Here is a 20,963-nt window from a genome sequence, read left to right on the forward strand (position 1 = left end):
TTTCCAGTCTTGTCATTTTATGGATTTTGTTTTGCATGACCTCATTACAGTTTGGAAACTGTTATGCTGTCTAATCAAGTAGTATCCATTTCTGTGCACATCATGTTTTTTATATGGTGCTGAGGCAGTCTATTTTTGTTTATTTTAATTGCAGATACCATACACTATTTTGAAAAAGGAAGGGGAACATTTGCTTGTTTACCATTTTCTGAAATTTTTTTTTTACTACTGAACAGATATTCGATTCGATATTCGAAGCCATTTTTCCTTCATATTCGTATTTGATTCATATTCGAAAATTTCAATATTCGCACATCCCTGCTGAACAAGCTTTCAGACTGCTTGAGTTGCACCTTGAAATTGCCTCGTGCACTGCTGTTTCCACGGCAAACAGTGAGGCATGATGGTCTTTTGATATTAATGACCATATCACTGAATGGAGACTCTCGGCCATGTTTTGAGTTTTGCCTCCTCGGCACCGGGCCAGCAACTGAAGGTCTGATGCACTGGTACACAGGCAGAAGTGCTTCAGCGACTTACCGTATTTACTCGAATCTAACGCGCACCTTTTTTCGATATATCGGGTCCAAAAATTGGTTGCGCGTTAGAATCGAGTACGACACTAAATCTCCGATATCATATCGCCATCGGCATTTCAAAATGGCCGCCTCGTACGCACTTCGAGCCTAGCTGTCTATGCCTAGCCAGCCTAGCTGCAGTAGCGTCCTCCTCGTGCTTAGTCTACCCGTTTTCTCCGTTTCATCTACCAGCATGGACGTGCTGAGAGCGAAGATACGTCGAGTTCATCATGATGCCGCATTTAAAAGGAAAGTCATCATGTGTGCAGAGACAGACGGAAATCCGGCCGCATCACGCGCATTCGGAGTTCCAGAAACATGCGTGCGGGACTGGCGCAAGCAGAAGGAAAAGATTTTCGCCAGCAAGGCTACACGAAAGGGTTTCAGTGGACCGAAGCAGGGCCGGTTCGCCGAAATAGAAGAGCGGCTCACAGAATACGTGCAAGAGCAGCGAGCGGCCAGTGACGACTGATCTGCTCAAAGTCCGGGCGATGCAGTTAGCCCTATAAACGGGGCTCACGCGGAGCGACTTCAAAGCGAGCAGGTGCTGGCTGTCAAATTTTATGAAGAGAAAAGGGTTTTCTCTTCGAAGGCGGACGGGGATATGCCAGAAGTTGCCCGAGGAGCATGAAGAAAAGCTGCACAGTTTTCAGCGGTACGTTTTGAATTTGCGCCGCAGGAACGGCTACCATCTCGGCCAGATTGGAAATGCCGATCAGACACCGCTCTGCTTCGACATGCCTGCCACCACAACTGTTGAAAAGGGGGCGAAGCAAGTGCGCGTGTTGTCTTCCGGCCACGAAAAAAACACGCGTCACCGCAATGCTTTGTTGCACCGCGGATGGACACAAGCTGCCCCCGTATCTTATATTCAGACGCAAGACGCTCCCGAAAGGAATCGTGTTTCCGAGTGGCGTGATTGTGCGCGCAAATGAAAAAGGTTGGATGACGACGGACTTGGTCGCCGACTGGATCGATCACGTCTGGCGGCGCAAGAGACCCGGCGGCAGTTGGGCCTGCGTGCGATGCTTGTACTTGACGCGTTCAGTGCCTGAACAGCAGCAGTACAGCCTCAACCTCCATTCTTCCAAAATCCACATCAGTGTTTTTCTGGCACTGGTGTTGCTGCTTCCATTCAGCATAGTTGGGGTCACTTTCTGCTGCCTGTCAGCTGCACCCAAGGCAGAAGTTTGAGATTGGAGATAACTACACAGTCGAACACAAGCCCTGTGTGAAACTCAATTATACAGCCTACGACAGTATGGGAGCTGTGGCCGCGTGTAAACCATGTGCCATCATACAGTACTGTGATGTTATTTGAAAATGTAGTCTTTATTACAGTGTACACTTTTTTCTCTGCCTCTACAGCATCCGTGAAGACGTTCTGTGAAGCTGCCACTGTGGCAGGCGTGAAAGTCTTTTTGAGGTGCTCTTGGTATATTTTGTGGTGTAACCCACGATGCGAGACAGTCATGGTGGCCCAGAAGTCATTAAGAGCAGTTGGTTCTTTACCAATGCTCTTTATCGCTTGCTTCGCTCTGATGTTGACCTCAAAGGCTCTAGAGCCGCTCTTCCTTTGTGAGGAGCCCTCACACTGGAGGGCACCACAGGAAATGCATGAAAGTACCATCTTCACAGCTAGCCTCAATTCAGTCTCGTGGTGCACTGCTAGGCCGGGCTGCTGACAAGTTAGGCAAAGCATGGAACCAATCCGCGAGTTCAAAGCTGCAACTTGAACAAACATAAACTCCTCTTCTGGAGGTGCGGGAATGGCATTTTCCTGAGAGCCAGTGAGCACGAACTTGTGCTCCATTGCTGAAACCGCAAGAAGCGATTCGCGAACACTCGACGCTTGCACTTCTGCAGTTTCTGTGGACGCAAATCATGTTCTCAGGTGAGCATTCAAGTGCGATGTTCATTGGGCAAACAGTCAACACTGCAATGATCGGCAACACTGCGATGAAGCTTCGTCCGGTACTTCTTTTCGAACGTGCGACGATCCATTGCGTGTGGTCGAAGGCCTCAAAACACAAGAGAAGAAATGGCTTTCCAACAGTGGACAACAGCGGACGCTCCTAGTGCCGGCCGCCATTACGCCACGGCTTCGGCCAATGAGGAAGCACCTTGCAACACGCCGCGGCGCACAGCCAATAGGGGCACGGCATCCATTGACTGCTTCGTGCTGCCATCCTGTGGTTTTTCTTTTTTTGTGTGCTTGCTAGCTGGCAGGGGAGGAAGGGAAGGGCTGGGTCAAAGAGTCAGAAAGTTGGACTTTCCAACGATACCAATATGGCGGCGCTCCATGGTGGGAAAGCCGAGCAGTCACGCTGTGAACTTTGCAGCTTTATCGCAATTTCGCGCGGACATCTCGGCACCGGCACTGACAAATATATTTATTTTGAGTGCTTAAGTTTGTTTTTCAGAAAACATTTCAGTACAAGATAGAAATGATGTTGTAGATTCCGAAAAGCATGCTTTTCAAAAATAGATTTTTTTTTCGTGATTTTCGCGATCTGATCACCGCTTCCCACCTTAATGTAGTGTTTCATCAATCAACATTTGAGCTCCGGGTTAAGTAAGCATCCGGAGCTCGTTCATGGCTACATTCCAGATGGCGGTCATTCTTTACGCGAAAGAAAGAACTGCACGCCAGGCCGCAAGTTCGACATCTCGGAACGGGTGATAGAAGTTTGGCAGCTGTAGCGAGGCAAAATTCTCAGCTGTTCCACACGCTTTCGTGGTGTGACTGTTTGCGAAGAGCGGGATATCGCTGGAAGATGATGTTAGAACGATGTGCTGTGGAACCGCAGCAGCGATCACGACAGCAGCGCTAGTGAGGACGATGGCGCTAGTATGGATGAGTAGTCCAGTGACTAATACATTTCCGATTTGGAACGTGCTCCCAGGCACGCCCGTGCACGGCAGCCGATAGCAGCTGAATAATGCTATTGCGTTCTACTATTAAAGGCGAAATAAGTGACCTCTAAGTTTTTTTAGAACGTCAGCTATTACTACTCGCATTCGAGCATTTCTTGTCCGTCCAAGATTTCAAAATGGTGGCCGGTCATGTGATCAAATTGCTGCAGCATCGTGCAAAATGTGACCCCCCATCATGTGACTGCACGCAGTCATAGGGCCGACACAGCACGGGCAGCTGGTTTACCCCCAATGCTGGCGTTCCACTATACATGTACCGCCTGAGCAGGTGCCGAGACTGGTGCCATTTGGGAGCGCCATTGGTGAAAAAACTGTGGCCCACCCATCTGGCGCAGAGGGTTCGGAGTGGTGGCAAACGAATCGGCACGATTCGGCGCACAAAGCTATTAGTCAATTTGAAGCCTAGCGCGTGTCCGGAATTCATACTGACAAACTTTACTCCCCGAAACCGTAATGAGAGGCAACCTTCGGAGGGCTATGGCGGGCGAACCGGTGGTCGCAGAGGGATGTGGGTGGTACCAACGACGTACACATTGGTATCCGAATTTGGGACCTGGGAGTGAAATTCGGATATAACGAATTTAAGCCTCGGATATAACGAAGGTGCACATTAATAATCATTGCTAATAATAATGTAAAGCACAGTCGAAAGCATAAGTGAAAACAACTTAGCTAACGCTCTTCATCTGACTTCACATCCGTGAATCATTCTTTTTTTTTCCTGACGTGAGATATGGGGGGGTTAACTTACATTCGAGTCGACTAGCAATCGTGTAAATACAGTACTGGGAATATATTACGATTTCAGACAAAACTTGCAACTTGAAGCAAGGATTGTATTCCACTGCACGGGAAGAGAGAGCGTTTCGGCTCCATAGCTTCCGCTCTATTGCCAGAAAACATTGTCGCGGAGCATAGCGCATGATGATATATTTTCTTCAAAAATCCCTGATGAGCACATACCTTGACTGCATGGTCCACTGGAGTGGCAGATCGCAGGCTGCACAAAGCAAAATCAAACAGACATGAGTTCTTGAAGCCAGTCTCCCTTCCACGAAAACAAAAATATAGCCCTACAACAGCTCTAATAACCTGCAGCTCACCACCTGCCAACCGTGGCAGGTGGTGTAGACTAATGACAAAGAATGAAATTACCTAGACAACAGCAAGGCTCAAGTGCTAAGTCAACAGCCTCCCAAAGAACTATCCGCACGAAACGAAGGCTTGTGGGAACTCCTTCTTTGCACCACTCGGGAAAAGCAACCTGGGTCTCATAAGTCCTGCCAGTCGCTTCTCGTAAAGGCATCAACAACTTCGGGTGCAACCACACGGCTAATACCCAATGTAATTAGGTGTCCCTTTTTTTTATTGCTATGCTTGGTTTAGTCAAAAACACGCTTAAGGAGGGACGCGGGTCTTCAGGACCAAAAAATAGCAAAAAAATCGACTTTTCAATTTCGTCATAGCTGGATATGTCTCATCATTTTCCATCTTAATTGCAAGTTTCATGGCTGAATACCGCGTAGTTTATGAGAAATCGACACGCAAAGATGCAATTTTGACAAGAGACCTCGCGAAAATCGGTTAGGAAATGCCCGTTTTGCGTCGCGTGTCGCATCACAAGTAGCCGGCGTAGCTAGGCGACTTTGGTCTCGTTTGAAAGAGCGACGCCTCAGCTTTCCTTCCTGCCAGAACGAAAGGTCTACTGCGGTTGGTTGCCGAAAAAAAAGACAGAAAACAAAATATAAAATGCAGCAATGCTATTGGCTGTTGGACACCATGTGGCGAAATTCAAGCGCCTCATTGGTCGGCACTATTTTTCTTTAACGCTCCATGCTCGTCTTGCGACGCCATTTTGAAAAAGACCATTGTGGCGGGAAGCCGTAGGGGAAGTTCGCAGCGCGCATAAGTTTGGGGAAAAATGTAAAAAAGGCCACAGAAAGCAAGCGGAAGACACATGTTCGTCGGCAGTGATGTCAACCAGCAGCAGGGGAGTACCTGAGCGTGGACCGGCGGGTGACGCGACCTTGGCAGCCGTTCCGGCGTTCGTTCCGAGCACGGTGCACATCGCGGCTGCAGCGGATGACTGAGAGCCGGAGGATGGTTTTACTTCACAAAGAGTGATCGGAACAAGAAATAACAAGGCACAGGAGTGCAATTCAGCGGTCGCGATAAGCTCTTCTTTACCAGCTTCGGCGTTCGCCTTCAAAGTTGCGGGCTCGGGTGAGATTGGCAGCAGTGGGTCAGAGTAGACACATTTCTGCCCAGCGCTGATCACAAGGAATTGCGAAGCACGGCGATGATAAAATCGCCAGTTTGGCAGCAATTTCTGCAACCTAGCGCAAGATGTGGACGCTAGTGAACCAGCATGTAGACGCCAACCCGCCATTGCCTGCGGAGCTACCAACGTGATCGTAGATTAGGTGGCGATCGACAGACTGCTTCACAGTACAGTGTGCACCCTCGAAATCATTTTTGCAGCTTGCTAAGCGGCGGCAACGGAAAAAATGTGGTTCAGACTATTCACAAAGGGCCTTCTAAGCTGTTTGTTTTGGAAAATTAAGCACTGTAATGTGCTTCCCCAGCTTCAAAATGTTTCATTTCGTTTTTTGAGTTTTTCTCAAGTTTCATTTTTTGCACCGCCCTATACACTGCTGACAAGCTTTTCCCGGCTTTGGTTCGCGCAATTTTCACCATTCTTGTTTTATTTGAAAGCTGAATGATTGGAGCTTGCAATAAAACCATTAACAGCACTCTTAATAAAATGGTAAAATATTGAAGAGCAAAAAGAAAAATCACCTTTTTCCTCGCCACTTTTATGTGAAATTAAAAACATTGTAAGGAAGGCTAGAACAATGAAAGTACCCTTATTGCAAGCGGCAAGCACTAATAATAGTAGAATCCACTGGGATAAAATTTATTTAAATCTGTGTAGCCAATCTTTTCAAAAAGTTGTTGCAATAATTTTTACAGAAATTCTTGAATTAATAAGAAATGACATATTATACACAAAAATGAACACCATATTTGAAATCAGCACACTAAAATACATAATACTTGAAGTTTTCATTTTGCTAAGTCAAACATTTTAAAAATTTTCTCTAAGACCCCTTAACTCAAACACTTGGTACACACACAAGATGTGCACAACAGTACCGCACAGGTGGTATATCAACACTTGGATTGGTTTGGTTTGTATTTATGGGGCTTAATATCTTAAGGCGACTAAGGCTATGAGGGATGCCGTAGTGGAGGGCCCTGGGTAATTTCGACCATCTGGGGTTCTTTAATGCGCATTAACATCACAAAGTACATGTGTCTCCAGCATGCCACCGCGGCGGTTTATCAACACTTGGAAGCACTGCTAATGAAAACACACACAACTGTGCACCTGCTTGTTCTTTCGTGTTTGAACACAGGTGGCTCAACGTGTTAACCAACGCCAGCAGCAAGTTTCTCTTACGTCAATAGAGATGCTTAACAGAATGCACCAGCACTGAAGAAACAGTCAGGAGTATCAGCAGGCAGCCCACTTTGCAGTGGTGTGCTGAAATGCACAGCTACTGCGGGCAATGATTTTGAGAATGTGACCGCAGCTATTGGGACGCCGCACATGGGGGCAAAAGAACAGCCACAGCGGCCACAGATTGAGGTGACCAATGGTCCGCACCTGGGTGAGATGTTGACCTCAAGCAGCCAGGGCTTGAGCTCTTCGTCAAGCAGGATGTCGAAGCCGAACAGCTCATAGCACGTGTAGCGGCTTGATGTATGCCGCTGGATCAGCCGGTTCATGGGGCCCTCAGCACTGCACCATGCAAAGCACAACAAGATTACTTTAGAAACATCAAAAAGAAACACTAAGTACTGATGATGATTATGGATTTTTATGGTGCAAGGCCAAAGAGCGCCATGGCACAAGGTATTTTCGAATTCTCAAGGTGGGGTCAAAGACCCATTTCCCAAGCATTTCACCCTAAATCAGATGAGCACCAGACCAGGGGAAAGCTTGTACCCATTGTATCACCGGTGGGTACCCGGCGGCACTGAGGATCGAACACTGCACCTCCCGCATGCGAGGCGGATGCTCGACCACTTGGCCACCGCTGCAGTCGAACACCAAGTACTGCTTCAAGTTATACATCAGAGAGCAATAGTTGCAGAGCTGCCAATGGTGGAGGCCACCATTCCAGGAAGCCAGATGTAAATGGAAAAAACGTGTACTAATGGCATCGTTCCCCAGGGCGTGTTAAATAACTGAAGAGATTTGCAACCTGAAGTTGCAGTGTGAAAAGCCAATCAGCCAGTGACTGCATAAAAACATCTTTCAACTCAACAAATGCAGTGAAGTGACCAAAACTAGGCATGCTCTTTTGCAAGCCATTGGTGTGAAGGCGCCCTTATTCAGATGTTGCCTGTATTCTGTATTCTTTGTTTCTTCCTCTTTAATTTTATTTCTCGTTTGCACTTATGTGCTGTTTTACTTGCAATGGTATGTTTGTTTTGTTTGTATTTTCACTTGTTTCAGATGCAAGTTTCACAGAAGACCCTCACCAGCCCGAACCTAATTAAGATGAACTTCTGGTTTGCTCAAAATTTGCGTTCAATGCTGTGGACATTAAGTGTATTTACTTTTTTTTAGGGCAGCTGGACACATGTTGTCCCATATGCTTCAGGTGCAGAAAAACGGTTGACGGTGCCACTACGTATCATATTTTTACCCACTGAACACTACTGAACTGTCAAACAAACAACTCGGTATGTTTTTATCCTTAGCTAATCCTTCAAAGGGCCAGAAAAATGTTCAAATTATCTAAAAGTTCATATTATCAAATGGCCCTCAAAGGACAGCCACCTGTTTTCAGCACAGAAATATTATCTAATGAACACTTGAATGATGGTTGCCTACATTTGAGATGACAACCAAGCGACTACTACGATTTTCTGTGGTTTCGTCAAGTGCTCTGCTTTGTGCACAGAGTCAGGAATGTCGAAGAATTGCTGCAAAATCACAGAGGCCTGTGCACCTCTTTCCCCGTGTGACAGAGTAGCAATGGTGCCTCTTCACAAACGGCCTCATCCCGCTTTTGAGGATGCTTCATCGCATGGGCTGTGAACAGCACATTTCAGCATGCTAGAAGAGTGGAAGAAGCACGTAGATGCGAGGGAAGTATAGTTAGGCGTTAGAACGGCATGACACCATTCCAGAATAAAAATAAAAGGACAGTGAGGAGCAATGCGCCCGATGGCAGCTGCAGGATGGCATGAAGTCAAAGAAAGTAAAACTGAAACTAGTATAATCTCGTTACAACAGATCCGGTTACAACAGATATTCAGATATAACATACCGATTTGCGATGTTTGGTCGATTTTCCTCTCTCTTCCATTGACTGAACTTCGCTTACTGCGGATTCGGCTACAACGGACATTCGGATAGAGCGGACCAGATTTTGGAGATAATTTGGATTCGCACTTCGCTACAGCGGACTTTTCGGCAGTAAATGTGGCCTATATTCAAGCGTTCCTCGGATCGTGGCGACTGATGGCACGAGCAATGACGGCGGGTGCCATTTTGCTATCGTCATCTACAGCCGCTGCGTACCAACAAACTCCGAACGTAAATCTGTCGATGCTCAGCTCGTAGCCACGGCTCGCTGAAAAAAAAAAAAAAGCAGAGGACGACTTTAAACATAAATCGACAACCCCTGCTCCGCTTTCAGCCAGACTGGTCAAGAAAAGATTTGTCTGCTGCGTGAAGAACAAGGATGCGAAGAACAAGGATGCGTGAAGAACAAGGATGCGATTCTAACAAAGCAGGTAACCGGCGACCTGCAACCGAAGAGGTTCTGATTCCGCGAGGCTTCGTATCCGAACGTCGAGGAGTCACTGCTGGTATGGCTTCGTGACGTCCGTTCTCGAAACATACCTGTGAATGGTTTTCTGCTGCGGAAACGGGCGGAACAACTTGCCGTCACTTTAGACCACGACTTCAAATGCAGTGAAGGGTGGCTAAACCGATTCAAATCGCGGCACGGAATCTTGAAATCGCGAAAAATGGTCAAAAATGGCAATTTTCAAAAATTGCGATTTTGAAGTCTTTAACGTCCCAACTATGCCTCTACAAAATATTTTAGCTGAATTCCAACTCAAAGTATGAAAAAACCGGAAATTTAGAAACGTCGGTGAGCCGAAATTGAACGCCAAGCGCGAAGGTTTGCCCCATTATCAAGCTGCCGTAGCTCCGCGCGACGCGAACCGATCGGCGCCATCTTGGTCTCGTTTGAAAGCAGCTCGCCATTTTGGCGCCTCTCGGCACGCTGTAGACCCTCGCACAGCGGAATTGAGATTCTTTGAATAGTCGGTGGGGTTAGGGAGGGAGGGGGGGGGGGGGGGGGGGGGAAACAGCGGAGCCATCAGCACCCGTCCGCAAGGGGGGAAAGCGTCGCGAGACATCCGCCGATTGGGTAAAACGGGCGCCTCCTCGAGGCGCAGCCCTCTGATTGGCCGTGACGCATGCCTTGCCCCCACCGCAGCCGCGTTGTTCAGTTCCTTCCCGTCGTCTGCTTTCGCCTGCGCGCCCGTCATTTTTCGCGCTCCTCTTTGTTTGCTAGTATTTTTCGTTCTGCCTTTTTCCTTATCATTATTGTAGATATTTTGGCTATTTAATCGCTTCTTTTAGCCTCGAATTTCGTGCTTTTGCGTGTATTTGCCTGACTGGTGTCTTTGTTCCGTGTCACGATGGCCCGAGACGCGCGCTTGAAAGCAAGCACGCGAAAAGCAGTCAGCAAAAAGAGACGCGCATGGAATAAGTAGAGCGCTGCATCGTCGAGAACTGCAGCTTCGGTGATGCCGCAAGCTGCTGTACCCTCGGTGGATGCGGCTGGACTGAGCTCGCCAACAACAGCTTCGCCGGTGGACGCGGCTGAACAAACCCTGTTGACGCCAGCATCGCCGGTGGACGCGGCTGGACAATGCTGATCGGCGTCAACTTCGGTGTTACTGCAAGTCTCTGCAGTGCCTGTGGATGTGCCTGGACTAAGCCCGTCGAAAATGTCGACTTTTGATACGCTGCAAGTCGCTTCGCATTCCGTGTCGTCGGAAGCGGCCGAGCCGGCTGACCTAAGCCTACTTCGGAGTTTCCATACGCCGCTTCGGTGCCGACGGACGCGGCTGAACCGAGCTCGCGTGCTCAACGCTCCGACACGCGCGCGCAGCGCGGACCTTGGCAGCGCGCCAAGCCATAGCCTCCTCTATTTTTCTGTGCCTGGTCAATGGCGGCTGGGGCCGTTGCCAGGCGCCGTTCGCGCAAGTACGCGAGGCCTCTCCCAGGTGGCGCGCGCAGCCCTGGATTGAGCAGACGACGCAGTAGTAATACGTAGCGTAGAAAACGCCGCGCTTTGCTACAGCGCAGCTTCCATTGTCTCCAAAAATACACAACGTGGGAGAATGGTCACGTTGTTGGCTACCTATACATTGTTTTCATACGTATACAAGCGTGCATTAATGAGTATAGTAGTAGCATAAGACTTTTTTCAGGCACAAAACGTTAGACGCCTAGTATGTCGATGGCCTGCTGCACGAGCAGGCGCTGTTCACCTTCAGCTCCAAGCCAGTCCAGCTGTTTTTTGAACGCTATTTCCCAGATCAACTTCTCCCACAAACACATCTCTTTGCTTGTTGTACTGCAGTCTCTGTTGAATTCGCATCTCGTCCACAACTAAGGAGCACACTTTAGCTTGTTCGGCTTTTAGGTTGCTTGCCTCCACCTAAAGCCGTTCTTTCACCAGGGAAGTGAACCCTACCTCGCCAGAATTTACTCCTAGGAATCTCTGTAGAGTAGACCGGCTTGGCAGCTTCAGGATGCCTTCTTTGCGGATATGCTCATAGGCCCGGGTTGATAGATTTCTAAGAATAATGCAGTGACGCACTACTACCTCTGACCAGCTGGGTCTGCTCTTGCCGAAATTCTTGATTTGATCGACGAGAATGCTTGCACCCAAGTGCTGCTCGCTCACCGCTTTGACAACACCGGTAAACGCAGCGATATTGCACTCCTCTTTCACTCGCCTGAGCTCCTCCTTATACATGTCCACAGTTCGTTTGAGTTGCTCTATTTGAGTTTTCATGTCGCGCTCTTTTCGTCGCCACTTCTGGCGTTCCACGACAGAAATCGAGCTGCGAACATCTACCTGGGTCGCCTCCTCTTTCGTAGTGCAGCAGGGCTTGACGTGGCGAACTTGGCAGAGCGCCAAGACGTGCGCTCTAAGCTGAAGCTTGAACATTCGCATTAGACACTCCTCACTGTCCTGTTTTTAACCTCGCAAGAAGCAGTTTCTCGCTTCAACCAAGGAATGGCAGCAACCAGCAGAGCTGTTGCAGCACAGCTTGGTTACAGGCCTGGGAGCTGCCTCATTGGTACGAGCCTTGAAAAAGATAAACAGAGGCTGTGCAGGTCTGATAAGGGTCACACAAATGCTGAAAGGGTGAAGAGGATGGCCAAGAAGCACAAGCCTGACAGCACCCAGGACTACTGCCCAGGACTTTTGTGAATGTGTGGCAGATTCAAAGAAAATAGCAAGTGATTTTCTGAGCTTTTTTTTTTTTGTCAAGTGTCAATGCAATACAGAGGTTTTCACAATCTTTACATGAACAGATTTCTGTAAATTTGGTGTTATTGTGTTCAGCGATGACTGGGCTGCATGCTAAAGCATTAAATTTTTCCATATGATCAGTAAACAAAAATGGCAGAGTAAGCAAAACTTTGAATGCAATTTTTTCAGCTTTGCTTTTTCGATCAAATGCCTTTGCCTTACGGAACTTTTCATAATGTTTTCATCGACTGATTTTATTGAAGTAGGTATCATTTTTTTCAGCAACACCTCAGCTACATCCTAAAGGTTTCCAATTTTCATTAAACCCAATAGACTAGCAATTAGGTCAGATATAAGCTAATTACTCCCACATTGTTTTCTTTTTCCTACTTTGTTATTCATTCATGACCTATGTGATGACATTTTAAAAATTTCTTTAGCTTTAGGATGTGCAATGGGCCCTTAAAAATGACAGCATTACTTTAAAACTAGTTTTTTAATTAAGAAATCACCATAATGGCACGTAAGAAAACACCTAAGTGGTATAAATTATTTTTGCCATATCTTCATTTCTAGATTAGATATATAAAATCTGAATATATATTTGGGATTAGCATTCAAAGATATATCTGCATGCCAATTTTCAGGAAGCTGTGTTAAGAAACAAAAAAAAAAGTTTTCAAGACCCCCTTAAGTGCATTTCTGGAGTCGGACAGCGTCGACGACAGTGTGGTGGCGGGCTGGAAAGACCATTCGCTGCCGGGTCTGCTTGCAGGCTACGCTTTGCGAGATATTTTCAACGCTGACGAAAGCGGACTTTTTTACAAACTGAGACCGGGAAAGACGCTGGCTTTCTCTGCAGATGCATGTCACGGGGGAAGCAGTCTAAAGAACGTGTGAGCATTCTTCTCTGCTGCAATATGGATGGGAGCGAGAAAGTAAAGCTCCTTGTCATAGGGAAGTCTAAAAGGCCCTTATGCTTGCACAAAGTGCACATTCCTGTAGACTGGGAGTCCAACAAAAGTGCCTGGATAACGAAAGACATCTTTAACAAATGGCTGCTGAACTTTGACAGCAAGATGAGGAACGAGAAGAGGAATTTGGTACTGTTCCTTGACAACTGCTCGAGCCATATGCAAGTACCAGAGCTGCAGGCCACCAAAGTGTTATATTTTCCTCCTGGCACAACTTCAAAAGCACAGCCAATAGACCAGGGTGCTGTTCACCCTCTCAAGGCAAGATACCGCACTCGCCTTGCAGAGCGCCTGCTCTATGACATGCAACAGAAGAGGGAGTCTGTGATAGACTTGAAATTTTCTGTACAGATAATCTCAGCATTGTGGGAGCAACTCGATGCAAACATTATTAAGAATTGTTTTCATAAAGCTGGATTTATTTTGGACAACAATGAGCCACCAGCACCTCTGGCAGAGGATCCAGACCAGCCAGATCCAGCACTATGGGCAGCTGTGCAAGAAACATTCGGCACACAAGATTTTGCAGAGTATGCGGGCGTGGATGCTGAATTGGTCAGCACGGAACAGCTGACGGACGACGAGATTGTTGCCCAAGTCAGGAGAGTGCCTGCCATTGACCAAGACCAGGATGACGAAGAGGATGAAGGTGCCACTGCCCCTTGAAAGGTTACCACCTCCGAAGCACTCCAGCATATCCAAGGCCTAAAATCATACTTTGAGCAAAACGCTGCACCTGAAGAAGTCAATCACCTTGTGCTAATGGAGGCACAAATTGTGTCAAAAGCTGTTACTTATTCGGTTCAGCCAAAGTTGATGAACTTCTTTAAGAAGTGCTAAGTTATCAATAAAGCATATGTTGTCGGCAGGCATTGCATGTCGTGTATTCTGTTTACAACAGACTCTGTGTGGTTATAGACCAAAGTCTGTTGTAACAGTATTTGGATTTACAGACTTCTCTTACAACAGACCAAAACCCTGGGCACTATCGAGGTCTCTTATAATGAGATTATACAGTATATGGCTGGGCTAAATTTCAGCAATAGGGCCTGGCCATCGTCGTCACAGCTGCCATAGTGTGCACGTCTGACGTGCACGGGCACTACTGTTTCATGCAATTCAGGTTTGCAGAGGTCTATCTGAATAATTGTTGGATGCGCGAATCATTCCTTTGACGCGACCTCCATCTGAATTAACAGGTGTTTTTCAGAGGTCTATCTGAATAATTGTTGGATGCGCGAATCATTCCTTTGACGCGACCTCCATCTGAATTAACAGGTGTGAGCCCGCCATGTCCAAATAAACGAGCGTCAGATGCCATATACAGACAAACCTCGTTATAACGAACTGGTAAAAAATAGCAATATAGTTCGATATAGCCAAAATTTGTAATATAAATGTCGCAAAAAAACTCTCAATGAAGAAGCAAAATTTTGCTACTGGGAAAGACATTTTCTGTAGTTTTAGCACCGTTTTGAAGCCGTTCGCGGCGATTGCAAAGGCCGCAAAAAACAGAGCGCCAAGCCAAGAGCGCAAAACAGAGCGCCAATTGGCTTCGCCACACAGCACCGCAGCATGCGGCGGCGGCAGATCAAATGCCGGCTAGGGTGACTTCCTTGCATTACAGCAGTGTCTCGTAAAAAATCGGACGCCAAGACGAAAGTGCTCGCCGTTTTCACTGGTTACGCTCCGTGACAGCCAACATGAACAGAGATGACAGCCGGAAAGCTACAAAATAACCGATTGTATTGCTGGTTCAGAGGCACTTTCGGCAGGTGCGAGAGACGAAAACGGGTGCCGAGAGCTTGGCTTCTAGCTGTCTTCTGTGGTGCTGTTGGCGGATGCGAGATAAAGCGTGAACCATGGCACAAATGCTTGGCACTCCACCACCAGTCACCTGCCATCCGAGCGGGCACAACTTGGCGCTCTGCAATTCTATATATCCATTTTATAACAAACCACGCTTGATATATAAAGTAAGAAATGCATGTTTGTTAAAAATATTTAGGAACAGTTTGATATAGCCAATAATTCGCAATATCTGTGTTCATTAATACGCGGTTTGACTGTACTTACTTGGGCATTGGCCAGGACCCTGCTCCTAGTTCGAATTATTCGAATATCCAAATTAAAGGGGATCGAATTAATGAGTTCACTCTATGCCTCTCTGGTGCGGCTCAGTTGGCCAGGAAAAAAAACTTTTTCGCAATTTGTTCAACTTTTGAGCCTTTCCTTTCATTCAAGTGCCTCATAATACTTCCTGGAGCAATTTTCAATACTAAAGCAACTTTTCTTAAGGGGGGAAACGGGTCTTTCGGGCCGAAAAATGCCGAAAAAAAATCGTTTTCCTGAAAATGTTATTTTCGAGATCACCGGCTATCTATCTACCTATCTGCTAAATTTCTCACCTCTAAGTTCAGTATTTTGATCACAATACCAATTTATATAATCCGTGTCGCCATAATTTGAGCTGAAATCTGTGCCGAAACGGCAGTTTTCCGCGATGCGTAGCGTCTGTTTCATGCGCGGCACCATAGCCATCTTGGTCGCATCTGAAAGAGCCGCCTTTTGCCTTCAATTTCCCGCCAGTGCTGCTTCGTTTCGCCCGTTGGTTGGCGAGAAAATAGCAAAAAATGAAAGGTGGCATTCGAAATCCTATTGGCTGTCGCGGCGCACGTGACAGCAGGTCGTCATCCGATTGGTAGAGCTGGCTGGCAGCGTCTGCTCGGCGCGCCCGGGCCGCTGGGAGACGCGACTTTGTGCCGGACCGTGCAGCACAAGAAATGCACAACAATGCCTGGTTCCGCGCGCAAGGTGCATTCAAGGCATAAATTTGGTGGCAAGAAAAGGAAGAAGTCGCTCGTCGATAACTTCAAAAGGTGCCATGCTCCAAATGTGCGCGCCGGCAGCGATGAAACTCCTGCACCGAACGATTGGGTCGGCGAGGCTCCGCAGGTAGGCCTAACTCGCTCCGCAGCACGGGAAGCCGCTAGCGGCAGCGACCGCATCCACCATGATACAGTCATGCTCGAGCCTTCAGATGTGCTTGAAAAGAAAATGAAAAGTAAACGAAAACTCCAGGAACTCGCCTCAACTCCAGCGACGAAGCGGAAGTCTGCTTGTTTCCGCGACGACAGCTCGGCGGACTGTCCGCGCGACGAGGCAAGCTTCACGATCATTTGCCTAGACTCGCTCAACAGTGCAATGAAACACGTGAAGTGTAAAACATGCGGCGGCGACGACGTTAGCTTCGCAAAAGGCGAGCGGGAATACGGCCTCGCTGTTAAACTTTTTCTTTTGTGCGCAAACTGCGGGGACACATCGTCTTCATGGATTTCGCCGCGGGTATGTGGCAGTCAGAAAGTTAATCCTTTCATCGTGAATGTGCTCGCTGCTTGTGCAATGCAGAGCACTGCGAACCAGCAGACAGCTCTGAATGACATTTTCTCGTCGCTTAAACATATCCCATTGCGGTCTTCACAGTAAAACGTGGCAAGACTACGTGAAGAAGTTGACGCCTGCTGCGGCCCGTGCGGCCGAACAAGTGACACAAGAGTGTGCGCTGTCAGTTCGAGAACATTATAATGAACTCGACTTTGGGAACGCCGGCAATATCGCAGTGTCAAACGATGGTACTTGGATGACACGCGGCCACACATCCCACATAGGTGTGGGCACCGTCATCAAACTTTTTACCGGACTCGTGCTTGATTACGTTGTATTGAGCAACTTCTATGCCGGCTGTGAGCGAGCTCCGAAAGAAGATGACCCATCTTACCAGTCCGGGAAGGCTGGGCACCTATGCCAAAAAAACAAAAAAAAAAAGGCTGGAGAGATGGACGTTAAGAGAGCCGTTATATTTTTTGAAAGGTCTTTGAAAAAGTATGGCCTTCGCTATGCGACAATGCTTTCAGATGGTGATAGTCGGGTTTTTCTAGCAGTGCAAGAGGCCGATGTGTATGGATACATCAAAGTACAGAAGGAAGACTGTATCAACCACATACAGAAACGTATGGGAACAGCCCTGCGGACTTTGTTGACCAAGCACAAAGGTACTGAGAGCCTTGGAGGCAAAGGAAGATTGACAGGCAACCTGATAACAAAACTAAGCTCCTACAGTGGAACCCCGGTTATACGTCCCCCAGTTTCGCGACGACCCGAGTTTTAGGACGGATTAACGCAGTCCTGGTGAAGTCCCCATAGAAGCAATGCATTAAAAACCCTGGTTATCCGACGCAATTTTATGCCGGACCCGCGTTATACGAAGACTCTCGCAAAGCGCGGGACGGAATGGCGAATGAAAGAAAGGAGCCGCGGATCTCTTTCGTCACGCCGTCTCTCCACATGCGGAGTGCTTGACCTCGCTCGACCGGCACGCTCCGGCGGGCGCAGCTTTCTTTCCTGCCTCGTCTCACCGTTCGTTTCTCTCTCCCCCACAAGCTGCCCTCCGCGACACCCGCTGTGCTGAAATTGCACGTTTTCTTCTCCACAATCACTTTCTCCCTTTCGCTCCCTCCCTTCTCGGCGGAGTCTCCTCTCGTCGCGTTGGGGAAGCGTTTCTTTCTTTCCAGTTTCCCAGCAGCAGATCGCCGACAAGGTAGCGTGGATAGGCCTAGGTTCACTGCACGTGATCTTCACTGTAATCCTAGCGACCAGCGTTCAGCAAGGTTTTGAGTTGTGTGGAGCAACGCGACACACGATGTCCCGAAAGCGGACAGTTCTGTCACTCGGTGATAAGCTCCATATTATCGAGGAAGCGGAAAAGCGGCATGGAGCCACCAAAGCCAGCATTGCCCGGGACCTTAAGATACCCGAATCTTCACTTAAGACGATCCTGGCAAACAAAGCGGTGATATTGCAAAATGCCAACAAGTTCGGGCTCAGGCGGAAAGCGGCAAAAGAAGGACAGCATGAGAAGCTAGAAAACGTTCTCGTCAGGTGGCTGCATCAGGCACGGAGCTCTGCGATAAACGTGGACGGCGCCATTCTAAACGAAAAGGCGGACCTTGTGGCATTCCGTCTGGGCATCGACGACCTTCAGGCATCGAACGGGTGGCTGGATCGCTTTAAAAAACGAAACAGGATTGTGTACAACCGCTCCTGGAGAGAAAGCACTTCCGTGGACGTTTCGACGGTGAACGAGTGGAAGGAGTCGCTGCCGGAGATGACTGCTGCATACAAGCCCTGCGACGTTTTCAACGCCGATGAGAGCGGTATTTTTTACCATATGCAGCCCGAGCGAACGCTTGCGTTTAAAGGTGACAGCTGTCATGGTGGCAAGCGCAGTAAAGAGCGGGTGACAGCACTATTCTGTGCTAACGAGGACGGTTCCGAGAGGCTGCCCGTGCTCGTCGGAAAATTTGCAAAGCCACGGTGCTTTAAGAACGCTGCCGTGCAGCTACAACTTTAACAAAAAGGCGTGGATGAAGTCTTCGCTCTTCAGCAATTTTTTGCAGCAGTTGGATTGTAAAATGGGTTTCAAGGCAAGGAAAATATTGCTTTTTGTGAACAACGCACCGTGCCACCCACCCGATACACCCAGCCTGAGGAACGTAAAGGTTGTTTTTTTTCTCCCCAACTGCACAAGCCGGCTGCAGCCGCTGGATGCCGGCATCATTAAGTGCGTGAAGCAAGGGTACCGGAAGCGTTTAATGCAGCGTCGGCTGGCGGCTATGGAGCGCAGCGAGTCGGAAAGAAAGATTACTGTGCTCGACGCCATGCATTTTATTGCCAGTTCGTGGAACGCAATGTCGCAAAGCACAATCGCCAACTCGTTCAAGCCCTGTGGCTTTAAGCGAGAGACTGCCTCCTCTGCTGGGGACGCAACGACCTCGATGCCGGTTGAGGCTGATGCAGGCTTCGCCGACGACGATTTCGAGGGTTTAAACCTCGCCACGACCTTCGCCGAGTACGTGGAGGCCGTGGACAACGTTGCGATCTGCGGCGAGGTGTCGCTGGATGATGCAATTGCGGAGGCTTTTCCTAGTGCCAACACCACTGCGACATTGGACGAGGACAACAACGACGCCACAGATGCCGTGCCTGTGCATACGACGTTCGCCGAGGTGCTACGGCACATAGACGGCATCCGGAACTTCATCTGTTTGCACGACGCCGCAGAGGACCTCCTTTTGGACGTTGCCCAACTCGAGCGAAAGCTTTTGCAAGTTCACGGATCAAATAAGGTCCAAAAGACACTGACCGACTTTTTTAAAGTTCGCACTGGCTGGCGGGAATCGCGGCAGTGGGCAGTGGTGTGCCGGAAAGGTCCGTTTGAATAAAGCATGATTGGTACCTGTACTGCAGCATTAATTCTTATCGCATTTACTTTTTTGGTAATTTCGGTTTCCAAGCCCTGCAGTGTATGTTAGTAGTTTACATTGAAGTTTCTCGTAAATTCGTCGCGCGAAAAAAGTAGTATTTTTATAAGCATAATGTATGTTCGGATTTTACGACGCCCACATTTTACGATGCTTTTTCGCGGTCCCGAGAAAGTCGTATAATCGGGGTTCCACTGCATTATGCCTGGGCTTTGAAATCCCATAATGGAGACGTAGAAGCAACCCAGAAGGCAGTGATGGCCACCTACCATCACGTTACCTCTACTGATGAGGTACCAAACCACAGCCTCTGCCCATTGGGACTGGACTCTTGGTGCCGGCAAAATGCGGCAGCAGCCTGAGGAGAACCTGCTCCAAAGCACCGGTGTCTTGCAATTAATTTTTGATGAAGCCATTATTTTGCCATTTGGGCCTGAAACAATGTATATTGATTGTTAATTATCTTGAAATCTAATTGGCCTAAACTAAAATAATATGCGTATTTGAAATCAGCATAAAAAATTAAGGAAGTCTGTGCATTTCCATTAAAATCTGTCAAAAAACAACGAAAATAGCTTTAAGACCAGTGTCCCCCCTAAAGTGCAGAAAAGACTAAGGTACAGATACATTTCCCATTTAATGCTTTTTAATAAGCAGTTGGCACAAAGGTGTGCCCCCTTCTTTTTTTTTGCAAAACCAATGGATGAAACGGCTTCAAAGTGATATCATTCAATGTATAAAGTAATTCTGACAGCAATTTTACAATTTGATTGCATTTCAGACAAGCATACAGCTTACCGCTTATAAAAGGTTAGAAAGATGTTTCGAAAAGGCTTCCCTTAGTTTTAACAAATTCTCAGCCCCTTTCTAGTAGGAATCACTGAGAGTAAAGTGCTTTATGTGCACCTGTCGTCAGAAAACCTCAGCAAACAAACTCTTCTCATTTTTAGCACTAGAACACATGTTAACGTGTACAGAAGTGGCGAATTAGACTTGTGTTCTTTACACTACTTGCTTACAAAACAATCAGCAACATCAATTCTGCAAGTTCGCAGCTGACTGGGTGTCAGCTGCATTTTCTCAAACCACAACTAACGTTGAACAGAAGAGATGCAGTCACAAATGGATATTGCAACATGCATACTGAAAATGCACTAGCGGTAGACCCATCTCATTGCCTCGAATGGTGCTCACCAGGAGAGTGTCTTGACGACAATGTCTGTCATCTGGTCCCAGAGGCTGGCGAAGTCGACGCCCAGTGCCTCTAAGTAACCCTGGAGGGCACGGATGGACCTGCAATTGGGCAGGGACATCGGACGACATCAGCAGACCAGGCAAGTTAGCGACATGCCACACGAAGTGCACAATAAAAAATAGGCAGGGATCGGTGACAGATCAGAAAGGAGACTGAATTACAGGTGCAATAGGAAAAAACGTGGATCATATTTTATGGCTTTTTGGGTTTAACGTCCTAAAGCGACTCGGGCTATAAGGGGCCGTAGTGAAAGGCTCCGGAAATTTCAACCACCTGGGGTTCGTTAACATGCACTCACATCACACAGTACA

The 20,963-nt window shown here is 47.8% G+C and overlaps 1 protein-coding gene across 1 annotated transcript in view; it reads right to left on the minus strand.

Moving 5' to 3' along the window:
* LOC144124569 (tubulin monoglutamylase TTLL4-like) overlaps positions 1-20,963 on the minus strand; it is a 156,565-nt gene that overhangs the window by 51,290 nt on the left and 84,312 nt on the right. The window contains 3 exon segments of the mRNA XM_077657315.1: positions 4,479-4,515; positions 7,186-7,320; positions 20,592-20,690. Coding sequence (XP_077513441.1) covers positions 4,479-4,515; positions 7,186-7,320; positions 20,592-20,690 — 271 coding nt within the window.

Source organism: Amblyomma americanum, chromosome 3 (genome assembly GCF_052857255.1).
Source record: "Amblyomma americanum isolate KBUSLIRL-KWMA chromosome 3, ASM5285725v1, whole genome shotgun sequence".
Lineage (NCBI taxonomy): Eukaryota > Metazoa > Arthropoda > Arachnida > Ixodida > Ixodidae > Amblyomma > Amblyomma americanum.